This window comes from Notamacropus eugenii, chromosome 3 (assembly GCF_028372415.1).
Source record: "Notamacropus eugenii isolate mMacEug1 chromosome 3, mMacEug1.pri_v2, whole genome shotgun sequence".
NCBI classification, from domain to species: Eukaryota; Metazoa; Chordata; class Mammalia; order Diprotodontia; family Macropodidae; genus Notamacropus; species Notamacropus eugenii.
In genome coordinates this window covers 195,107,839-195,129,375 of record NC_092874.1, presented here as the reverse complement: position 1 = coordinate 195,129,375, position 21,537 = coordinate 195,107,839, and the positions used below count along the sequence as shown (strand labels likewise).

Sequence of the window (21,537 nt, the reverse complement as noted above, 5' to 3'; positions counted from 1 at the left end):
AGATTCAGCTCCTCTGTCACCCCAGCCCCCAAATTCAAGGATGATCACTCACCCAACTGCAGAGCCAGGAGCAAGGCTGCAAAAGTAGCTCCACTATCCATACTGGTCTTACCAAGGAAGTGAGGAGCCAGACCTCCTCCCAGAGGGGCTGGAGTGGGAAGGAAGTCTAAGAGAAGCTGGTCAGAACCCTGGGGGAATGAGTCTCTTCTTTGTGATTCTGTGGATTCAAGAGAATTTAATTAATCAATAATTGTTTCATAACATGCCTACCATGTGGAGGCATATGGGAGCAGCTAAGTGGTGTACGGGATAGAGCACCAGGCTTTGAATCAGAAAGACTCATCTTCATGAGTTCAAATCTGCCTTCAGATACTTAGCTGTGTGACCCTGGGCAAGTCACTTAACCCTGTTTGCTTCAGTTTCTTCATCTGTAAAATGAGCTGGAGAAGGAAATGGCAAACTATTCTAGTATATTTTCCAAGAAACCCATAGTTCAGACTCAACTGAACCATTATGTAGAGGCCAACTGAATTAGTCACTACAGTGGATACAAAGAACAAAATTTTACTTTAGGAGCTTCAAGTATGAAATTTTTACTTAAATCAAGTTAAACTCTGCTTCTAGACAGCTTTTATCCTTTGTTTATCATCCATAGAATCATAGATTAAGAGTTGGAAGAGACCTTAGGGGCATTTAGAACAAATCTGATTCTTCTTTCACTGATGGTTTTTCAAGTACTTGAAGTGTCCAGATTGTCCCAGCTCCAAGCTAAACTATCCCTAATTCTTTCAAGCAATCCAATGTCAAAATATTTTAGAGGTACCCCATTTCTCAGAGCTAAGGCCCAACAAGTATTCTATGCCCTAAGTTTGGCATAACAACAATTCTTTGCACTCTGGATGCTCTCACCCTTTGGCAAAGTGTATTGTCTTGACCACGCACCAGGTGCTCACTCCCCCCTACTTCCCAGGAAACTGAGAGTCATCCATCATCTTGCTTGATTTGCTCACAATCCCTGTTCCTTATAACAACTGAGTGACCTGAACCAATACTGTACCCTGCTGTGAGACAGTCAACTTGGAGACTGTTCCCACAGGACCCAGGAACACCTGCTTTGTCCATGCATGAGCCTGTCATGGGAAACTGCTACTCAAGACCTAAGAATGATTATGTCATACATAGTCCAGCCCACTTATGCCTGTGAGCATTGCCTTTACTCCTACATATTAAGCCCTCCTTCTCAGGAGGGAGGGCTTCCTTGCTTACAAGTCATTTTCCTCACTCTGAAATAAATTATATGTCTACTTTTTGTCCTGACACATCTGCCTCTGGCCTGCTCTGTTCAGCTCAAGCCATTGCCAGGGTTAAAAATTGGTCCAGTCTGGCCTGCTTTCAGAATTCTGTTGACATTAATTAGTGGCAGCAGTTCATAGGTTGGAGGTGGAGGTGAAACCTTGAGCCCTCCAATACAAGTGAGAATGGACTAGTCACCACTGGAGCTTCCCATGGAGTCCAACCCTACCTTCTTCGGCAAGTTCACTGCTCTCACTGCCACTGCATTATCTACTTGATTGAGTTAATTTTTCTTCGTGAGAAAAAGCCCAGGGTCCCTCCCTGACCTGGTTCTGGTAAGGATATCCTATGCACACCTCTGGTTCTTTTCATGCCTCTGGTAAATTTGCTGCTGTGTGCCATTGGGTTGTGTGGTTTTTTTCTGTATACTTCAGGGTCAGTGTGCCCAGCCCCTAGCCCGCAAGTTCTTACTTGCCTCTGTTCCAGCTTCAGGCCCCCCTGCAGTCTAAGAGAGTGTTTGGTTAGCTAACGGTGCACCTCTGTGATTTGGCCTCTCTGCGTGGCTCTGAATTGGTTTGTAATTGCATTAGCCTCTGGATTGTGTAATTAGTTACACTGCTGATCTGTGTGCCTTGTGTCAACCTGATAAAATAAGTTCTGGGCACTCTGTTTGTTTTTGCTTTGTCATTTTGTCCATGTGTCTTTGTAACATGCAGAATGTCTGTGTCACGTTTGGGCTGTGAGCTAGATTCTGTTACCTTGAAAGATTTAAAATGCAGCCAGCCAGAAAAATTTCTAAGGATTGTAACCAGAACACTGGGAAAGATCGATGACGAACTTTCATAATTGAAACAGTTGTCCCAGTAAGCAGGACTAACCCCCCACTTTAGGCTTTCGGCAGGAGATTAGGTTATAAGAAAAAAATCTGGAAGACACTTTTTTCCCCTTGTCATTTCACCCATTAGCCAAGTTGGAATTACAGAAATAAAATCAGATAATCGAAGTTGTGAAATTGCTAAAAACATCTTGGCAGATTCTAGAGACTTGGAGATTAATCATTAAGGAGTTTGGAAATTAGTCATTTTTAAGATTGCAGAAGAGAATTCCTGAGACGAAGTAATTACAGAAACTCACTCCCTTATGTACCTTAGCAAGTTTTGGGGTACCATTCTGTAGAATTTGTTTTAAGGAAAAATAAGGATTAAATCTTATAAAAGTTTTTTTAAGGTAATTATAAAGATTAATAGTTTCATTATTCTAGGATAATGAAGGAAAACTAATTGATAGAAATTCCAGAATGAAGAAAGTGAAGGAAAAAATAGGTAAACGGTTTGCATTCTTGCTAATTGCCCCCTCCCCAGCTCGGAGACCTTCTCTCTTTTATTCTGTTAACCCTATCATCTCAGATCAGATTTAAAAAAAGAGAATGCTGGAGAATTATAAGGAAACAGTACATCCTACCCACCCTGCCCCAGCAGCTGCAAGTAAGCCCAGTGCCTGCAGCTTTTGGGGGAGGGAGAAGGGGTTAGACCCCATGGCCGGCATTCACTTTGCCCTGCCACCAGGAACTACCACCAATGAGAAGGCCTTGGCACTAGCCACCCAAATCCCTAGGTTATACCCTCTGTTACACTCCCAAATCCCAGTCAATTGGTGTCTCCAAGGTGGGTCCAGCTCTTGGAAGACCCTTCCCAGATGCTGCCTAGGAGAGTCTGGGCACCCCTGGCAGCCCATAGCATGGCAGTACAAAGTGGGGGAGCCAGCCACCCTGACTGTCCCTGGTAAGTCCACCCTTCTCTTTCTGGTTGCAGAAACTTATTAGCTGTATAATCTTAGGCAAGTTATCTTATCTCTGTTTGCCCTGGTTTCCTGATTTGTAATTATTTTTTCTTTAATTGAATATAATTGTTCCATACCTGATACTTTTTAAGTGGTTTCAAAATGCCAAAGGTAATAAGATCAATGCTTTTTATGTGATAATTTGGAAATGCAATTGATGTCATCTGAAGCTTTGTTTCATGTTTTAAATACATGATATTGTTTGTTTTATTGTTGTACTTCTAAATTGTATTGTATTTCTAAATTCTCTTATATTCTGAAATTTGAGAGACCACTGTGATAGAAATGCTGTTAGAGAAAGCTTCCTTTTTAATCTGAATGCTAATAGATTATGAATTGGGCTTTTAAAAGAATGTGCTAAGAATAAAAAAATAGCTATTTGAAAATTGTTAAATATTTAATAAAGTTATAAAACAGGTACTACTAATACTACTACTATTTACTCTAATAGCAAATTTTCATTTGAAAATCTTTATGAAAGGGTTTAAGGTGGTTTAAAGATGTAGCTTTCACATTTTGATGATGTCAACTATTAGATATTTGCTACATGTCTGAAGTCCCAGAATATGAGTAGTTTTAATTTATAAGTAAAGGATTAACTAAACTGTTAGGGAAACATCAGGAAAGATGCTCAAGCTCTAAGTTGTGGTTAGTGAATTTTTGCTGTTTAAGGCAAAAAAATTTTCCACATTGTAATTTACGATTGTCGTGAGCTTTGATTACAGGGATAGTTATCTGAATTGTCATGAAGCCAATAGTAGATATGGCATGTATGGCAGTCTGAAAACTGCTTAATGGCAAATGTCTGTGCCTGGGAAAGGTTTTGGGGACAACTCAAACACAGCCTATGTAGGATCCCCAGACTCTATTTCCCCATTGTGCTCTTTACTTTCTGAAAAGGAAAATTGCCTACCTGGTTAATCCTAAGCCTTACTTATAACACCTGTGGCTACATAATCAGCCATCAGATATGTCTCATGTCTGGAATTAAACAGAGCTAAGAGAATTTTCCCCCCTGTTATAATATGTGACATTGTTATAACTATGTCCCTCTTTTTCTTTATAACAAATTCTATAATCAAGAAGTTTTGTAAGTACGATGCTAAATTTATTAAATAATAGATTAATACTAGAACATCTCTGAATTACTATAATAGGATGTAATTATGAACATCTTATAATTTTAGCCTATATTTGTGGTCAAATTATAATATAGCGATGATATTGTCCAAAGGGGGAAATGATTCGATAAAGTAATAAGACAAAGGTGTAATGCAAAAGTTTTCTAATTAAATGGAATAGTAAATTTTGAAGAAAAAAAAGCAACAGAGTCAGGCTGTTTTCTCTAAGAATGAATCACCTCCGTATGTGATTGGCTTTCAAAATTTATCTATCATGGACATTTAGGCTTTGAGTTTCAGTTTTAAGTTTTAGAGTTAAGTTCTCAAAATTGGATTCAGGTTTTGTTAATGAAGGATTAATTGGATTTTACACATGAATTATATTGATAATAGTAAAGAAAGTGAAATTTTTTCCCCACTTTTAAAAGTATCTATCTGATCATTTTTAAAGGGCAGAAGAGTTCATTTAGAATCTCAAATTTTTAAAAGATTCTTATATCAGGTACAAGATTTAGGTAAAGACAGAAACAGCAAACGGTAGATGAACTGAAGTTCTCTGAGGTTTCAAAACTGGAGAACCAAATTTAAGTGATTGTACTAAATTATATTAAGTAAAAGGCTTCAGATAACTATATGAGACATCTGGGACTCAAAATGTGTTGGATGGATTACTAAAATACAAGGAGACTTGATGTTAATTAATATCAGTGATAACTGTTGTATTGCTTTGGTCTTTTTTTACAAGATATTTGTTTCAGTTTTCTTGGCTACCCTGGTTACTTCTGAATCTCCCTTCTCAGAACCAGACTATTGTGAGTCCTCTAAATAGTTTGATCTGTATCTAACTTAATGTAATTATGACTTATCATCTTCTCCCCCTACATTCTTGCCCTGCCTTTTCTGCTTGTAAGCAACAGTGGCTAATAATGATATCTGGGCCCAATAGGTTCCCTTAAGGAACTAACCCCCTCCCACACCAGGCAACATCTTGTCCTAGCCCAAATGGCCTCTTGTGACACCTTGGCTTATCTGCTTCTCCTTTATTGGCCATAAGGTTCTTTCAGACCCCCTCTCTTTGGTCAAAAGGGGGAAATGTCAAAATATTTTGAAGTCATCCCATTGAGCTAAGGCCCAACAAGCAGGTTGTACCCTGAGCTTGACATACAAACAATCCTTTACACTCTGGATGATCTCATCCTCTGACAAAGTGCATTGCCTTGACCAAGCACCAAATGCTCACTGCCCCCTACTTCCCAGGGACCTGAGAGTCATCCATCATCTTACTTGACTTGCTCACAATCCCTGTTCCTTGTAACAGCTAAGTGATGCAAACCAGCTACTGTACCCTGCTGTGAGACAGTCAACTCCCATAGGACCCAGAAATGCCTGTATTGTCTACGTATGAGCGTGCCATGAGAAACTACTACTCAAGACCTAGGGATGATTATGTCATAGTCCAGCACTTATGTATATAAGCATTGCTTTTACTCCTACATATTAAGCCCTCCTTCTCAGTTTGGGGGCTTCCTTGCTTACAAATCATTTTCCTCACTCTGAAATAAATTATACATCTACTTTGTCTCCTGACCCACCTGTCTCTGGCCTGCTGTGTTCAGCTCAGGTCATTGTCCAGTTAGATACTGGACTGCATTCAAAATTCTGTTGACCCCACAAATAGTAAGTTCACCAGTACTCTCACCACTTGGGTCACCCTCCTCTGATGCTTTGTAGTTTGTCAACATTCTTTAAAATAAGGTGCCCGAAGAGGCATAATAGAATAATGGAGAGAAAGCCAGATGAATCAGAGAGCTCTGGGTTCCAGTCTAACACACACACACACACACACACACACACACACACACACACACATTGGCTATGAGACCCTGGGCAAATCATGTAACCTCTCAGTGCCCCCAGGGACTTTCTGTGACAATAATTTGTAAAACAGTTGCTGATCCGCATCAGTAGTAACTTAACATTTATAAGTAATGTAATATGAAATGTCAGAGATCTGGCTTCAAAGCCAGAAAGACATGGCTGAGTAGCCCTAGGTCCATCTTAACCTCCTTAACCTCCATCTCTTAACCTACCTGAACTGGTAGAAGAACTTTCCTCACCTGAGAGTTCTGTCAATGAAATCACAGGTCCATTCTCCACTTCTCCTTTCAAGATTCACAAAGCATTTTACAACAGCATGTTGTAAAGAGAACAAATACAAAACTGAAAACATAAGTTTGGCTAGAGTGGGGAATTTGTGAAAGATTGAAACAAAAAATGAGATTGGAGAGGGAGATTTCAGTTACATTATGGAGGGCCTTGGATACCACAATAAGGAGTTTCATCTTTACCAGCTAATTACTGCCAAAACTCCACTTAAGAACTATTTTCTGGACCCTCCTGGCTTAAGAGTGATTATCAGTAGTAACTGTTGCTGTTTCCTTCCCAGCTTGATTTAGTTATTTTTAGTTTGGCTCATTAAAGGGGCTATCCTCTGACTACTTCTTAAACAGGCGTATTCACTGAATGGACATTACCTCACCCTAAGTACCTGAATAGGCCTTGGCTTAAATGAACCAAGGTCTCCCATTGCATCCTGGGTGGTCTCCATGCATCCTGATGTATATCTGGTCACTGGGTCTACATGGCTCAGGGAGAAAAAGTGAGGCTGGTGACCTGCACAGCCCTCCCTCACTCAAAGCAAAGTCAAGTGCAAGTCATGTCATCATTTCTCTGATGGCATGGTCTTCAGCAACAAAGGACGCAGCAACAACTATATCATTCCCAATAGGGACCCATTGAAGGTATCTGAATGGGGGCAAAACATGAGCAAAACTGCTCTTTAGGAAGATTAATTTCTCTTAAAGGACACATGTATAAAAGCATTTATAGCAGTGCTATTTGTAGTGGCAAAGAATTAGAAACTAAAGGGACATCCATCAATTAATGAATGACTGAACAAATACATATATACCCACACATACATATATATATACATATATATATGAATGTAATATAATGCCATAATAAATGAAAAAAAAGGATGACTTCAAAAGAAATTTTGGAATATTTGGTATATTACCTAGCTGCCTTGCAGTGAATAGAGCACTGGACCTGGACACTTACTAGCTATATGACCCTGGCCATGTCACTTAACCTTTGTCTGCCTTAGTTTTCTCAGCTATACAATGAGGATAATAATAACTCCTCCTCCCAGGATTGTTGTGAGGATAAAAATGAAATAAGATTTGCAAAGCACTGTAAAACTTAAAGTGCTATATAAATGCTAGCTATCATTATTACTGAATGAAGTGAAAGGAACCAGAAAAACAATTTATATAATGACAGCATTATAAAGAAATGCGACCTTGAGAGACTTAAGAAATCCTTTCAATGCAAGGAGCAGCTGTGATGCCTGAGTACCAGTGACAAAGCTTGCTACTTACCTCCTATCAGAGAAGTAACAGAATCCAGACGTAGAACAAGACATGCATTTTTAGGTATGGCCAGTGAGGAGATTTGTTTTGCGTAACTATGTATATTTGTCACAAGGATTTTGTTTTTCAATGAAGGGTTAAAAGGAAGAGAAAATAAATGTTTGTTAACTTTTTAAAAATGTTTTTAAAGATGCACTTTTCTTCTTTTTAAAAATACTTGTATTTTATTTGTTTCGACACAGCAGATACATCCCAATGAACAAACACACCAAGTCTTCTCCCCCAAAAAGAGTTAAAAAAAAAAAACCTAGCTGAAAGAATGGTTTTGGCTGATAGTGTACATCACTTTCAAGATCATTTTGGCAGCCAATGAACTGAAGTGGGCGCATACGTGCACACAAACACAAGAGTGGCCAGATCAGTATCCTAAGAGAAAAGATCTCTGTCAGCCATCTCCATTTTCCACTGTTCCACTTCTGTATCCTTCCTACACCCCTGCATTTCCTTACTAGAAGACTTCCCCCTGCCCCAAACATTTCACCACCCCCAACTTCCTCAGTTCTAGGAAAGAAGTAGCATGAACCTGGTTAGGGGGAGGAAGTAAAGGGGGAGAGTTGAGGGTAAGGAAATAGCAAGAAGAGGGAAATTAGTGGCTTCTCTGTTTCCAAACTCTAGAATAGGAGAAATGGCTTTCTGATTGCTCTTTATGGATCTTGGGACCTTGAGAATGCACTTGACATGGAACAGACAAAAGTCCAAGCAGAACCAGGTTCATCCTAATTCATGAACAAACATCAACCACATTGAAAGGGAATGTTATGTACTCAGAGGATATGAGTTCAAATCCTAGCACTACTACTAATTAACCTGTGTGACCTTGACCAAGTCACTGAATTTCTTTAGACTTCATAATCCTTATCTGTAAAAATGAGGAGAGTTGGACTAGATTGTATATAAAATCCTTTAGGCTCTAATTTCTGCGATTCTATGTAAACCATTTCCTTCACACTTCTCTGAGAAGGTGCTAAGGGACTGAGACTGACAGCTGGGTTGAGGAGGAAGCTGAAAAAAATGAACTGATCGTACCACGAAGTCTTGATGCATGTAACAGGAACATTACTGAGCATTTCCTTAAATTTAAATTTGAGCTGGGGGACTTTTGGCCTTGAGGGAACTTCTTTCCAGGGAGAAAGAGGAAGTATGGGTCATGATTCTCTTTGTCAAGCTCAGAGGAATTGTGACAAATATACTGGCCTTTATGCTACCTGAAGTAGGGAACTACAGAAGTGAGACTGGGCATGAACAAAGGAAAATCAAACTCACTGAGAACCAGAAGCGACAGAGCTTGGTAAAAAGGATGCCTAACCCACAGCTTATTTCTCTAATTTTCCTGCTTCCCTTTCCCCCACCAACTAGTAAAGATAAAAGGGAGGAATAAAAAACCTGCCACCCTCCTTCTCCCTGCCTCAAGTTCTATGGTGGCCTGACATACCTTATTTTAAATGCTTTGTGATCCTGATTTAAAGTTTGTGGACATTATGATTCATATCTGCTAGACTATTTATGAACCTGGAGAAAAATTTAGCAAGGAAAGAAGCCTATAAGCAGGGCAGAGTGGGAGCTGGCAAAGGTACCTTGGGCATCCACCCACACCCATAAGGGACCATCTACCCTCTCCAATCCCTTACTGGAAATTACAAACAAAGGGAATGGACTATAATTGGGGAACGGTTAAACAAATTGTAGTACATGAATATAATGGGATATTACTACACTGTAAGAAAGAATTCATTTGAAGAATACTGAGAAGTATGGAAAGACAGTGAACTGATCCAAACTTAAGTAAGCAGAATCAGGAAAGCAATATGCATAGTGACTACAAAAATATAAGAAAAGAAACTTATTGCTATGCAATTATAATGACAAAGCTTGACCTCAAAGAAGAGATATGAGAATGTACCTCCCTACCTTCTTTGCCGAGGTGGGAGACTATTGATGGAGAATACTGTATGTAACAGCCAGCTTGGTTGATGTGTTGGTTAGTTTTGCTAAACAGCTTTTTCCCTTTGTTTATCGCTTTTTTTAGAAGGGTTAGTTCTCTGCATGGGGGAATGGGAGAAACTTATTGGGAAATGATGATATAAAAACAAAAGATATCAATAAAAATTTTTAAAAATAAATATTACAACTATTCTGCGCAAGAAGAGGTTGAATATGCAGGTACACAAAGACTTGCACATAGTAGACACTGAATGAGCATTTGCCAAATGAATAAATGAGAGTTGAGAAGGGCTGAAAGTAGGTCATTTGTAAAATTGGTATAGCACTGAGAATGGGGCCTGGGGCAGGATGAAGGAGAGAAGGATGGATATTGGATGCTAGACAGGTTGTGGGGGAGGGAGGAAGGACTTTCTAGTTTGGAGATTGCCTCTTTCCTTGCCTCCTTTCATATTGGGCTATTGTCTTTCAGCCCTAAATCCTCCCCGTTCTGGAGTGGGGGGTGCATTTTCTATTCTCTTTCTAAACCTGCTCCTCCCCCACCACAGAGCCCATATTCCCCGGATCTGTGCAGGGGTTGTCTTCTCTTCTGTCCCACCTCTGGGTCCAGGGCTCACCAGAGGCTAAGGTTTTCCAGCTGCTTGTTTGCCTTTGCTGAGCGCCTGGAGCTCACATTTCCGCTGACCCTGGGAGGCCCCAGAGAGAGGTCTTTGATTCTCACAATCACCAGCCACCATGGAGACAGACTCGACATCCTGTGCCCCAGCGCTCCTCACCCCTTGTGAGAGGTGTGTGCACAAGCTTTGGTGTATCTAGCCCAGGGTCTCTACAGATCTCCCTGTATGGCCCTGAGTGTATCTGCCTGTATCTATGCTTTATGATACTGATACCTAGAACTCTCTGCGACTGCATTTCTGTCTCATACTTCAAGAGGCTGCGCCTCCCAGCCCCTCTGCTCCATTCTTAGCAACCTCATCTCTGGCTGCCACTCTGTTCTTTCTTTCACTTGTCTGTAAACACCATCCTGTTCCCTAGCAGGAACCCAGACATTTGGTAAGCTTTGATCTGAAACAGGTCTTCGAACTGAAAACAAAGACCACCACCACCACCACAACAACAACTTAAAACTCCACCATTCAGATATGAGTCTAGGAGGTAGAGGGCAGGGGAGGCAACAAAGGGAGGGGGTGCACATGAACAAAGGGACATATGGAGAGAGAAATAAGGAAGTCTAGGGAGAGATAAAGATAGAGAGCCCCAGAGCAGCTCATTAAAACAATTGATATACATACATACATCACACAATGCATGCTCAAGCCCCACGCAGTCACACACTCCAAGAGCAATTGAGACTAACAGAAAGAAGCTGAAAGAGAGAGAAGAAGAAGAAAGAGAGGGAGAGAGAGAAAGAGAGAGAGGGAGGGAGGGAGGGAGAGACTTTTTAATCATGGACTGCTGCCTCATTACTGCTAATTTTGAAGATTCATGGTGTTCCAAGATGGAAGAAATGGGAGAAAACAAAAGGGTTTGGAAACTAAGGTGGGAAAAGTCAGAAAGTAGAGGCCAAGATCATCAGATAAAGAATGGGGACTAAAATGGAAAGGTGTAGAAAGAGCACAAGGAAACAGAAGAGATAATAAAATGCACACGTTTATGTTTTTAGAAATATTTGTACACATAAGTAGAGCTCTCCAGATTATCTGACACTATGTCCCCAACCTCTGGGGCTGGGAGAAGGAGGGAGCAGGTTTAGGGGAGAGAAAGAGGGCTCTACTTCACCACAGCATCTGTATATGATCCCACAGACACTTTTATCTCCTCCCTCTGACCACCCACTTACCCCCTTACCCCTACCATAGGATGTGCCCCCCATTTCCCTCACACACCAATATCAACCACCTCCCCCTTACTGGTTACAGTTAAGTGAACTTCCTAAACACCACGATCCCTCTGAAGGGATCTTTGTGGTCTAGTTGCTGCAACCTCTATCATCCTCTCCTTTGACTCTGACACCCACTTGAGGGGGGTACAACTCCACCACCACCACCACCACCCCCTCATACCCTACGTAGTCCCCAGAGGAGCCGTGCAGAGATCAGCTCCTTCTTCCCCTCAGCCCTGCTGTCCCCCACCCCCACCTGATTTGTGCCTCTCAGCAAAGGAATCTGGTTTCCCATCCTGTGGTCTGCCAACCATTCCATCTCCCCTTCCCTTAGCAACAAGGCCCAGGCTACCGTTTCAGAGGGGCCTCTTTTTCAAAGGTTCTCCATTTGAAGCCAGAGGTATTTTGTACTTAAGATAACCTCCAAATTGACCTCCTCCACTCAAGGGAGCCATCCATTCTGCTTCCCCACCTTTGCTTACCACCACCCCCACCCCCCATCTGTGTTTTGTTTGGTTTTTCTAGAGGGAGCAAAGGGGAAGAGTTCTAAAGAGTTTCTAACCCTGACAGGGGAGGCCTGATAGCAGCCATTTTGTGTCTAGTGGACAAAAATCTAGCATTTCATAGGAAAATGAGCCTAAGATGAAATACTTACTTCCAATCCCTGCCTCCCCTGTTCTGTACTTTCCAATCCCCCATTTTGTTCTGCCCAGGGGTTCATCTCAGGTAGATTCAGAACCCTAGGCTATTAAGTCCTAGTCCTGACCCTATTGTAAAAGCAGAGTAGACCTAATTGAAATGAGAGAGAACCCCGAAATAGGGAATATGGGTGTTCCTTGTTGCTCAAGAACAGACTTATTCTCCTTGGACTCCCTCCAGAATAAGCCTGTTAAAAGAAGGCAAGACTGATGATGAAGCAAGCATACTGACCACCATCTGACAGAGAAGTAGGGGACTTCAGGAAAAGACTGAGATGTACATTTCCAGAAATGCCCAAAGAGTAGGTTTGTTTTGCATGATACGACTTATTTGTTATAAGGGAAGGTGTTTTGTTAAATGGAGGAGAGTGTTAGAAGAGAAGAGGGGGACTCTTGATCCTGATGCCAAAAGAAAGAAGACCAAAAAAAAAGGTAATTGTAACATTTTTTAAATCATAGAAGAGAACAGAATGAGGTTCTGAAGGAGAAACGGACAAGCATAACAATAGCTTTGAAACGAATATGTCGAATTTATTGTACTTTTTTAAAAAAGTTAGTATATATAATAGATTCATGATTTCACATGTAATCCTCTTTTTCATGAAAATATTGGTAATTATTCATGATCTTTCAACTTCAGAATAACAAAAAAAATTAAAGTTAATTTTTTAAATGGAGTCAGGAGAGGAACTGAAGAGTATCAGGGCCTCAGGGACTGAGCTAGCTTCAGTCTTGACGAAAGAATTAGGAAGCAGAGATGGAAAGCTGTTGCTTTGTAGGAACCAGCTGGGGAAGAAGCCTAAAATCACAGAATTGAAAGCTGGGAGAGCTGTTTATGACCATCTAGTCCAAAGGAGGCAGTGGAAAGTGAGGGATTTGGCATTCATAAGCTGGCCCTGCTACCAACTACCTGTTTGAACTTAGTCAAAAGCCATTTAATACCTCTCTGTCTTTCATTTTCTTGTCTGTAAAATGAGGGGATTCCATTAGATGGCTTCTAAGGCCCCTTCTACTTCTGCATCTATGATCCTACAAACTTCCTCATTTTATAGGAAAGGAAATTGAAGACCTAGAAAAGTAAATAAAGTGTTTTGCTCAATATCACAAAGGTAGTAAATAACATTTGAATCCCAATCCATCAGTATTTCAATCCATCAGTGTCTTCACCACACTATGACATGTCATCTTTACCACTCCAAAACCCAGAAAGAATGGCGATAGAAGCAAGTGACTCTCCTTTCTTCCTCTCTCCTCTCCTCTCTCCTCACCACTCTGTGTCTTTCATTTGCACCTTCTCCTGCCCTACCATTCCTATTTTTTTCTCTACCTCCTTCCTCCTCAATCTTAATTCCTATTTTTTCTTTCCCTTTTATCACCCCTTCATCTCCTGTTTCTTTCTTTGCCTCTCCTGCCCTGGAAAGTCCTTGATCCTCCATCTTCATCAGTTTCCTCACCATTTCTCCAGGCTTCAGTTTCCTTATCTATAAAAGGGTGAGGGAGAAAGGGTAAATTTATCATTTTTAGGGGCTTTCCTAGCTCTGAATCTATGATCCGATGATACTTTCTTATTTCCCTTACCTACTTAAATCCTTTGACCTGTGAATGAGAAGTGGAACTCCTATCTATCTTACCTCAAGTTGCCTTTTTTTTTCCTCCCCTCTTGATCAATATCTGGTCCACTGGTTCGTGCAGGTGTGTCCTCATGAGAACCTGGAGCTTTTTACCCAGAAATACAGTAGGAAGGGTTTTGCCATCTGTCAAGACTGTAATGGAGTGATAAAAGACAGGAAATCCGTCAGTGAAGCACTCTCCAAACTCCTGGGCCTAGCTTAACCCTTCACGTCATCTCCCTAGTTTGGGTCCCCACCCCTCATGACCTCTCAGTATTCAGGACTCAGAGTGAAATGTCAAAATGAAATAGCTTGAGTCAAGGGAAAAGCTGACCAAATGAAGAACAGAAACTACATTTATCAGAATTTCTACCAAATTGCAAAAACATTGGCAGTGTCATTTGGACTGGGCTTCCAGGAAAATGAGAATTTAGGAAGAGAGGAACATAGGCATGTGGGAATAAGAAAAGGAGTTAGGAACATCTCTAGAACTATCCCAGGGTAAATGATGGGCCTGTGGACTTATTATATGATGATATGCCAACTGACTTAGTATTTTTTTACATTTTACAGAAAGGTTGTCAACAAGGCCAGTCACATCAAGAAGTTGCTTCATAGTTAACATACCCAACCACTCTGTAGAGGCCATCCCACGAGGGGTCCAGAGGACCTTTCTGGACCTGATGCTTCACTTCTTTCATCACAGGTTGTCTAAGTAGACCAAAGAATATATTGATTGCTTCCTTTTCCTGGAAGGTGGGAGATATGAGAATGCTTTTACCAGGGCTTCTGGGAAACTTTTTAATAACGGACTACTGCCTCATTACTACTAATTTTGAAGATTCATGGTGCTCCAAGATGGAAGAAATGGGAGAAAACAAAAGGGTTTGGAAACTAAGGTGGGAGAAGTCAGAGAGTGGACCCTACTCCTAGATCCTCAAGTTTTCCTTGGGCCTCAATTAACATTGACACAGCTAACTGAAAGAATTTTCAAGCTCAAGATTTAGGCTGTTAGAGAGGAGATAAGAACCTGTCAGGAGATAAAGTAAAGGGCCTTCTTGTGCAGCTGTCTGTATTTGACTCTTTACCAAACACAGTTTGGTAGTAGCATTGCCTAAGTTCCCCTGTAAAGGCTAGAGTGAGAGATGATGGCTAAGACTGGGACAGATGGGGAGGATTCCTTTAGCATCACCACGAAGAGCTGATCCTGATTCCCTCAAATTCTGACTTTTTTCCCTCAGCACAAACATACACCTCCTTTTGAACAGCACTTGATACTTTCCCTGTTCTTAGGGCCTCCCTACCCCTCCCCCATTATAGATCTGAATAGTTGAATGCAGAAGATCTCCACATGGTTGAGGCAGCTGACACCTGCAGCTGTGGCAGAAACTGTCAGTCATGAGGGAGAATGCAACAAAGAGAGCCCTCTCCTCACGTCCTCAGAAAGATTTCCTCATCCCCAAACTGCCCCGCTCCCCACCAGAAGAGATGATGCTCATTCTCTGGGAGAGGACAGGAAGCAATAGGTTTTTGCCCAGTGACTCTGACCTGTGAGGGAACCCTGTATTTTAAAAAAATATACTTGCACTGAGGGAGAGGAAGCCACAGTGGCCTAACTCTCAATCCATGCTTTAGGATACTCAGTTTCAGTCTCCCCCTGACTAGTCCTTTGGCAGTCAGATCTCAAAATGGAAGGTTCAGGGGCTGGACAAAGTGTCTGAGTGTCTGAGGACCTTACTAACTTACTGAGTGATGATGCTCACTCTGCTTCCAGTTTACTAGATACATGCTGGTTAGACTCCCCCACTGGAGTCATGGAAGGAAGCCAGAAATAGCTAGAAAGATTGATGAATTCATTAGCATATCCCCTGGCCTGTTTGGTGTATTCAAAAGGGCCTGGGATCTGCTTATTCTAGCCCAAGGAATCGCCTAATCAACTTGAGCTTACAAGATGGTTAGCCTTTGACTACATCTTTCTACGGAAAGTATGACCATATTCTTTGGCACCTCATGGAAGATGGGTCTCAGTGACTGGGAAAGAATTGATTGGCTGGGATTGTTATGGAAGAAACTACCTTCTTTGGGTTGGGCTTATTAAAAAGAGCCAACAACTTGTTTTTTTCCATTTCCTGAGCACAGTTCACGGACCACAGGTTTCTTTTCCCACTATCCCCTTCCATAATAGGCAGCTCCAGAGACAGCTAGGTAGCAAGGTGAATAGAGCACTAGTCCTGGATTCAGGAAGACATGAATTAAAGTCCAGCCTCTGCTACTGTGTGACCTTGGGCAAGTCACTAAACCTCAGCCTGCCTCAGTTTCTTCAAGTGTAAAATTGGGATAATGATAGCAGCTACCTCCTAAGGTTGTTGGGAGGATCAAATGAGATATTTATAAAGCATTCAGCACAGTGACTTGCACATGGTGGGCACTTAATAAATGCATTTTCTTCTTTTTTTCTTTTTCAGGCTGAGGAAGTTTTGGCATCTTTCCCCAAACCTCAAGGGAAAACCTGAAGGTAGAGCCAACATGGTGTAGCAAAGACAGGGACTCACCTGAACTCTCCCCCAAGCCCCTCCAAAAACCCTTTAAGATGACTCTAAACAAATTCTGGAGCAGCAGAACCCACAAAAAGATGGAGTGAAACAAATTTCCAACCCAAGACAACTGGGAAGGTCAGCAGGAAAGGTCTGTTGCAACAGGGTCACAGGGGAAACACAGTTCAGTGCAAGCCACACCAGTACAGACCCAGCCTCAGCAAACCTGGAGCAGGTCTTGGAGCTATTGAATCAATAACAACAGTGGTGGTTTCCAGATCTCTGAGCCCACAGATGCCAAAGACAACTTAGAAGGTCATCAGGAAAGGTCTGTAGCACCAGGGTAAGAGTCGAATGCAGTTCACTGCAGGCTGAACCGGTACAGCCCTGGCCAACAAATAAGAGGCAAGCCCTCGGAGCTACTGAATCAACAGTGGAAGCAGCAGCAACTACCTCCAGAGGTACTGATGGTAAGGGGGTCAAAGAACTGGTCAGAAGTCAGGCAGAGGACACTTTGTTAGCACTGAGGCAGGACTCTGTTGCTTTGCCCTTACTCAGATCCAGGTTCCAGTCCTGGGTAGAAATCCCAGGGCAAGGAGGAGCATTAGCATAGCAGAGCTTGTGGCCACAGTAGAGCAAGGACCTTCTTTCAGCTCTAGGACAGAAAAGAGTGCTTGTGGTCATTCCTAGACCATAACACAGGTCAGGAAAGTGGTAAATTTCTCTCCTCAGTTCATGCTACCTTGGAAGAACTGAAAACTTTCAGGTCACTAGAATTATCTCTGAAAACAGCAGCACAAAACCCCTAAATCTTGGGACAGTGCACCTCCACCCTGGAAGCAGAAGCCCACTTTAACAAAAGATTAAAAGTCAAGTAATTAGGCTTGGAAAATGAGGAAGCAACTGAAAAAAAAAACTCTGATTCTAGAAAGTTACTGTGGTGACAAGGAATATCAAAACACATACTCGGAAGACAACAAAGTCAAACTCCTACATCCATAGCCTCCAAGAAAAATATGAATTGGTCTCAAGCCATGGAAGAGCTCAAAAGGGATTATGAAAATCAAGTAAGAGAGGTAGAGGAAGAATTAGGAAGAGAAATGAAAATGATCTGAGAAAATCATGAAAAACAAGTCAACAGCTTGGATACACAGGTTCAGGAGGATCTGTAGGGGCTGTTCTTACTTCTCTATTCCATCTAGGATCAAGCCCCTTTTCTCAGTACATTCTATATAGTTCATTAGTTAGTATACCATGTATGCTTCAAAAAATCAACTCCTGCTCTCAATAAAGCAGTAAACAATCATTTTCTTGTCATTCTATTCTGACTTGGAATCTGCTGGCTATTTACTCTTCTCTCTTGAGGAAATGTATCCTTTCCCCATTCTCCTAAGTCACTTAGCTGTGAAATCTTGTCCAGCACTCCCGAAAAAGGGTTCCCCATTTCCCCAATTATTAGAGTCAAAACTAGGTGTTTGTAAGCAGGAGGAGCCATCTTCACTATTATATTCCTATGAGAAATTGCAAAGAGGGTATCATAGTGTGCATCTGTGCCTCCCATCATTATGGCAGCCTTTATTACCTCCTCCTTTAACCTAAGTGAATGCAAGCCACATCAATAGGATACTGCCTACTGCAGCCTTCTGCAGCCAAAGCTAACAGATAAGTCTTAGTGTTACCTCCTTGCATATTGTAGTCTCTAAAGGCTTGCTGTAAAAAAAATTCTGACTGATAACCTATAAATTTCTTTTTTTTTTTATTAATTTTTAACATTTATTTTCACACAATTTTGGGTTACAAATTTTCTCCCCTTTTATCCCCTCCCCCCCAAATCCGAGCTTTCTAATTGCCCCTGTGACCTATCTGCTCTCTCCTCTATCCTCCCTCCCTGCCCTTGTCTCCGTCTTCTCTTTTGTCCTGTAGGACCAGATAACTTTCTTGACCCCTTAACCTGTATTTCTTGTTACCCAGTGGTTAGAACATTACATTTGGTCCTAACACTTTGAGTTCCAACTTCTTTAGCTCCCTCCCTCTCCACCCCTTCCCCTTGGAAGACAGGCAGTTCAATATAGGCCATATCTGTTTAGTTTTGCAAATGATTTCCATACTAGTTGTGTTGTATAGGACTAATAACCTATAAATTTCAAGCAATCTATGCCATCTGCTGACACCTCTCCAGCCCCTTCATCACTGATTCTCACCATCCAAGATACTAACAATTCTCCCATCCTTTGGGTAAATCGACTCAAAATATCTTTTACCTCCTGCTGAGTAAAATCCTCAATTATCTCCTTAAACACCGTGTTCCCTGCTTGGTTGTCTTGGTTCTGCCTTACTGTGGGGCAAGTTTAGGCCTTAGAAATCTCCTCCTGCAATATTGTTTCATTTTCCAACTCTAACTTAATTACATTTTCTGCCCACGCATTGTACTGGCAGTTGTTGTCATGGCAACTAGGCTGGGTCTGTACAAAGGTCATATGCATTTTCTTTTGGCAGTCTTCCACTTCTTCTTAGCTAAATGAACAGCTTTTTCTTCCACCTGAGACCCCCCAGCCAACTCTTTTAAAGAAGAGCCCAAAAACTGAGAATTCCCATGCAAACTAGCTAACTCTTTTTCCATCTGAATTTTTTCCTTCAGCAGCTCATCTCTGCTTTCACACATAATAGGGGTAACTTGTTAATAAAATCCAGCCTCCCCTACTTGCCCCTGCCAGCTCCTTCCCTGGTCTTATTGGTATTCCTTGCAAATATCTTTCCAAGTCTGTAGGTTCCCCCTCCTGTAACCTTGCTTCCCAGTTTTCACAGGGTCCAGTACTTTTAACCTATTCTCTTACTAGTGGGGAATATAGTAAATCCTCCCATCCTGGGATATTAATGTCTTCCTCTAAATCCTTTCTGCCTCCAAATGGAAATTTTATATCCTGCAGTCCTGTTCATGACACCAAATGTATTGCCAAGGTACAAGTGCCACAGCACTCATGGTGACTGAATATACTAGTGTAGTTCTCAATTGCAAAGTGTAACAGACTGTCCATATAGAAGACAGAAGAAAAATATTCATTCAGACATCAGAAAACCATATCCCAGAACCAGAAAGCAAAATCCATTATAGCAACCAAGAAGTCAATACAGGTTATGACTGCAAGGGGCAAAGCCACTCCCAACCTCCCTGCCCCCTACTGGGGCCTTCCCACAGCCAAACACTCACAAGCCTAGCTATGCCTGCTTGTCTGTGTCCTTCTCAGCTCTGATTAGCCTGACCAACTTCCTCCCAGCTCTGCTCCCCTCTTCTTGTTCCACCCATTAAACAAGCTCCTCCTACCACATGTGACTTGGGCTTCCATGAGATTTAAACAGGCCACATGGGCTTATAAATGAATGGAAAAGATTTTCTGATTTAAATTACCATTACAGTCTCCTATGTGGCAATTGAGAAATTTGAATCTGAAAGACAATGAAAAGATGGGGAGAAGCCAAACGTACTCCAGCACACATACCTCATAACTCCTTCTATTCTATTTTGAGGTTTACTGTCCCTTCCTTCCTACTAGTTTCTGGTGTTCAGCTCTGCAGGTCTACCTATAGGTACCTCAGCTCCAGTCTGCTAGGATATAATGGCTAGAAAATGTCCCTAATAAGGTGAGTCTGACAGCTCTTTAGTCACAACCACCACACTCAAAAATCTAGAAGGGAAATCACAAAACCCAGAAAGAATGCCTCCAGGTGAAGATGACCTTCTTGCCTATGCAGAAGTCACAGGTCTCTTTTTTGTGGTTGCTGATACGTCTATGATCCCCATGGACCATAGCATTCTAGGCCCTCTATCCTCCACTCTCTCTGAAAATCAGTTCAAGTTCGTTCTCATTGTTTCCATGACAATATCTATCCATTTTATCTTTCTTTTGTCTTCAATCCTTCCCAATATCAGGCTCTTTTTCAATAAGTCCTTCTCATTATGTGGCCAAAGTATTTAAACTTCAGCTTCAGTATTTGACCTTCAAGTGAACAATCTGAATTAATTTCTTTTAAGTATTGACACATAATATGCCATCCTCTTATACTTAATCAACAAATCACCTAGGGCTCCCTTTCTTCCACATTGCCCTTCCCAGATTTTATACACAAATATAATTCATGAGGTTGTGTCAGTACAAACCTGACAGCTATCCCAAATGTTCCAGAACAGGTTAGGATATTTGTAGATCAAATAACTGTAGGATGTGTGTGTTATCCTTGTAGATTATGTGTATTTCCACATGGTTTGTCTAAGTTTTGCTTACAGGAAATCATGAATAGTTATCTCTGAAATTTCTCCCACCCTTCTCCAAGGGAGAATTTGATTCCTTCTAGGATAAAAGCAGATTATGGCAACAAGACTGGCTCTGCTCAACTGAGAGCATTTCACACTAGATTTATATCTGTTTCCTCCTTCTAAATAATACTGGTTATGCTGCTCAAATACCAAATGTACTCTTGCCTAAAAGACTATTTTATGGAGAACTCGCATGAGGCAGGCGATCACATGGTGGTCACAAGTGATACAAGGACACTCTCAAGGTCTCTCTTAATAACTTTAGAATTGATTGTGTGACATGAGAGACACTGATACAGGACCACTCATCATGGCGTGCCCACATCAAGGAAGGTGCTGTGCTCTATCAGCAAAGCAGAATTGAAGTAGCTCAAAAGAAAGATGTGCACAATGAAAAGATAGGGAGAAGCCAAACCTGTATAGCACACATATCTCACAACTCCCTCTGTCCTGTTTTGAGGTTTCAAGATGTGAAAATTTAGATTATCCACCCCAAATGTACACATGGACTATTTGTGCCCAATCAGTGGTAGAGCACTGGGAAAGCTCGTATTGGTCTGATCAGCCAGTCATATGAATTGTAACTTGCCTATGTTAAATAGTGATATCATTTTGGTCCTCCTGGAGAACAAAGGGCAACAACCAACCAACCAGCCTGGGGAAATGATTTTTAGGTCCAAACTACCTTCCTGGTGCCCATCTCTTAATGGGCAAGTAATGTCCCAAGCAGCATCTAAAAGCTTGAATCTCTTTACTCCAAAGGCTATTACACAAAGATTATCACAATAACGTATAGTGAATAAATCCATTTTTTTC

The 21,537-nt window shown here is 41.5% G+C and overlaps 1 protein-coding gene and 1 long non-coding RNA gene across 6 annotated transcripts in view; one reads left to right on the top strand and one right to left on the bottom strand.

Annotated features, from left to right (window-relative positions):
• CD4 (CD4 molecule) overlaps positions 1-21,537 on the bottom strand; it is a 62,024-nt gene that overhangs the window by 24,663 nt on the left and 15,824 nt on the right. Inside the window, exons 4-6 of one of the 5 annotated variants that reach the window (XM_072653816.1) lie at positions 14,503-14,624; positions 13,897-14,028; positions 53-217 (exon numbers count right to left, since the gene is read on the bottom strand). In XM_072653816.1, coding sequence (XP_072509917.1) covers positions 53-101 — 49 coding nt within the window. In that variant the 5' untranslated portion in view covers positions 102-217; positions 13,897-14,028; positions 14,503-14,624. Of the gene's footprint in view, positions 1-52; positions 218-11,823; positions 12,154-12,222; positions 12,412-13,896; positions 14,029-14,502; positions 16,348-21,537 lie in introns of those variants that run through there. The other 4 variants (XM_072653817.1, XM_072653818.1, XM_072653820.1 and 1 more) reach the window with 4 other exon arrangements.
• Positions 215-17,715, top strand: LOC140533711 (uncharacterized). Its single transcript, XR_011977035.1, has 2 exons — positions 215-1,628; positions 16,341-17,715. It is a non-coding gene; the product is annotated as an uncharacterized lncRNA (long non-coding RNA).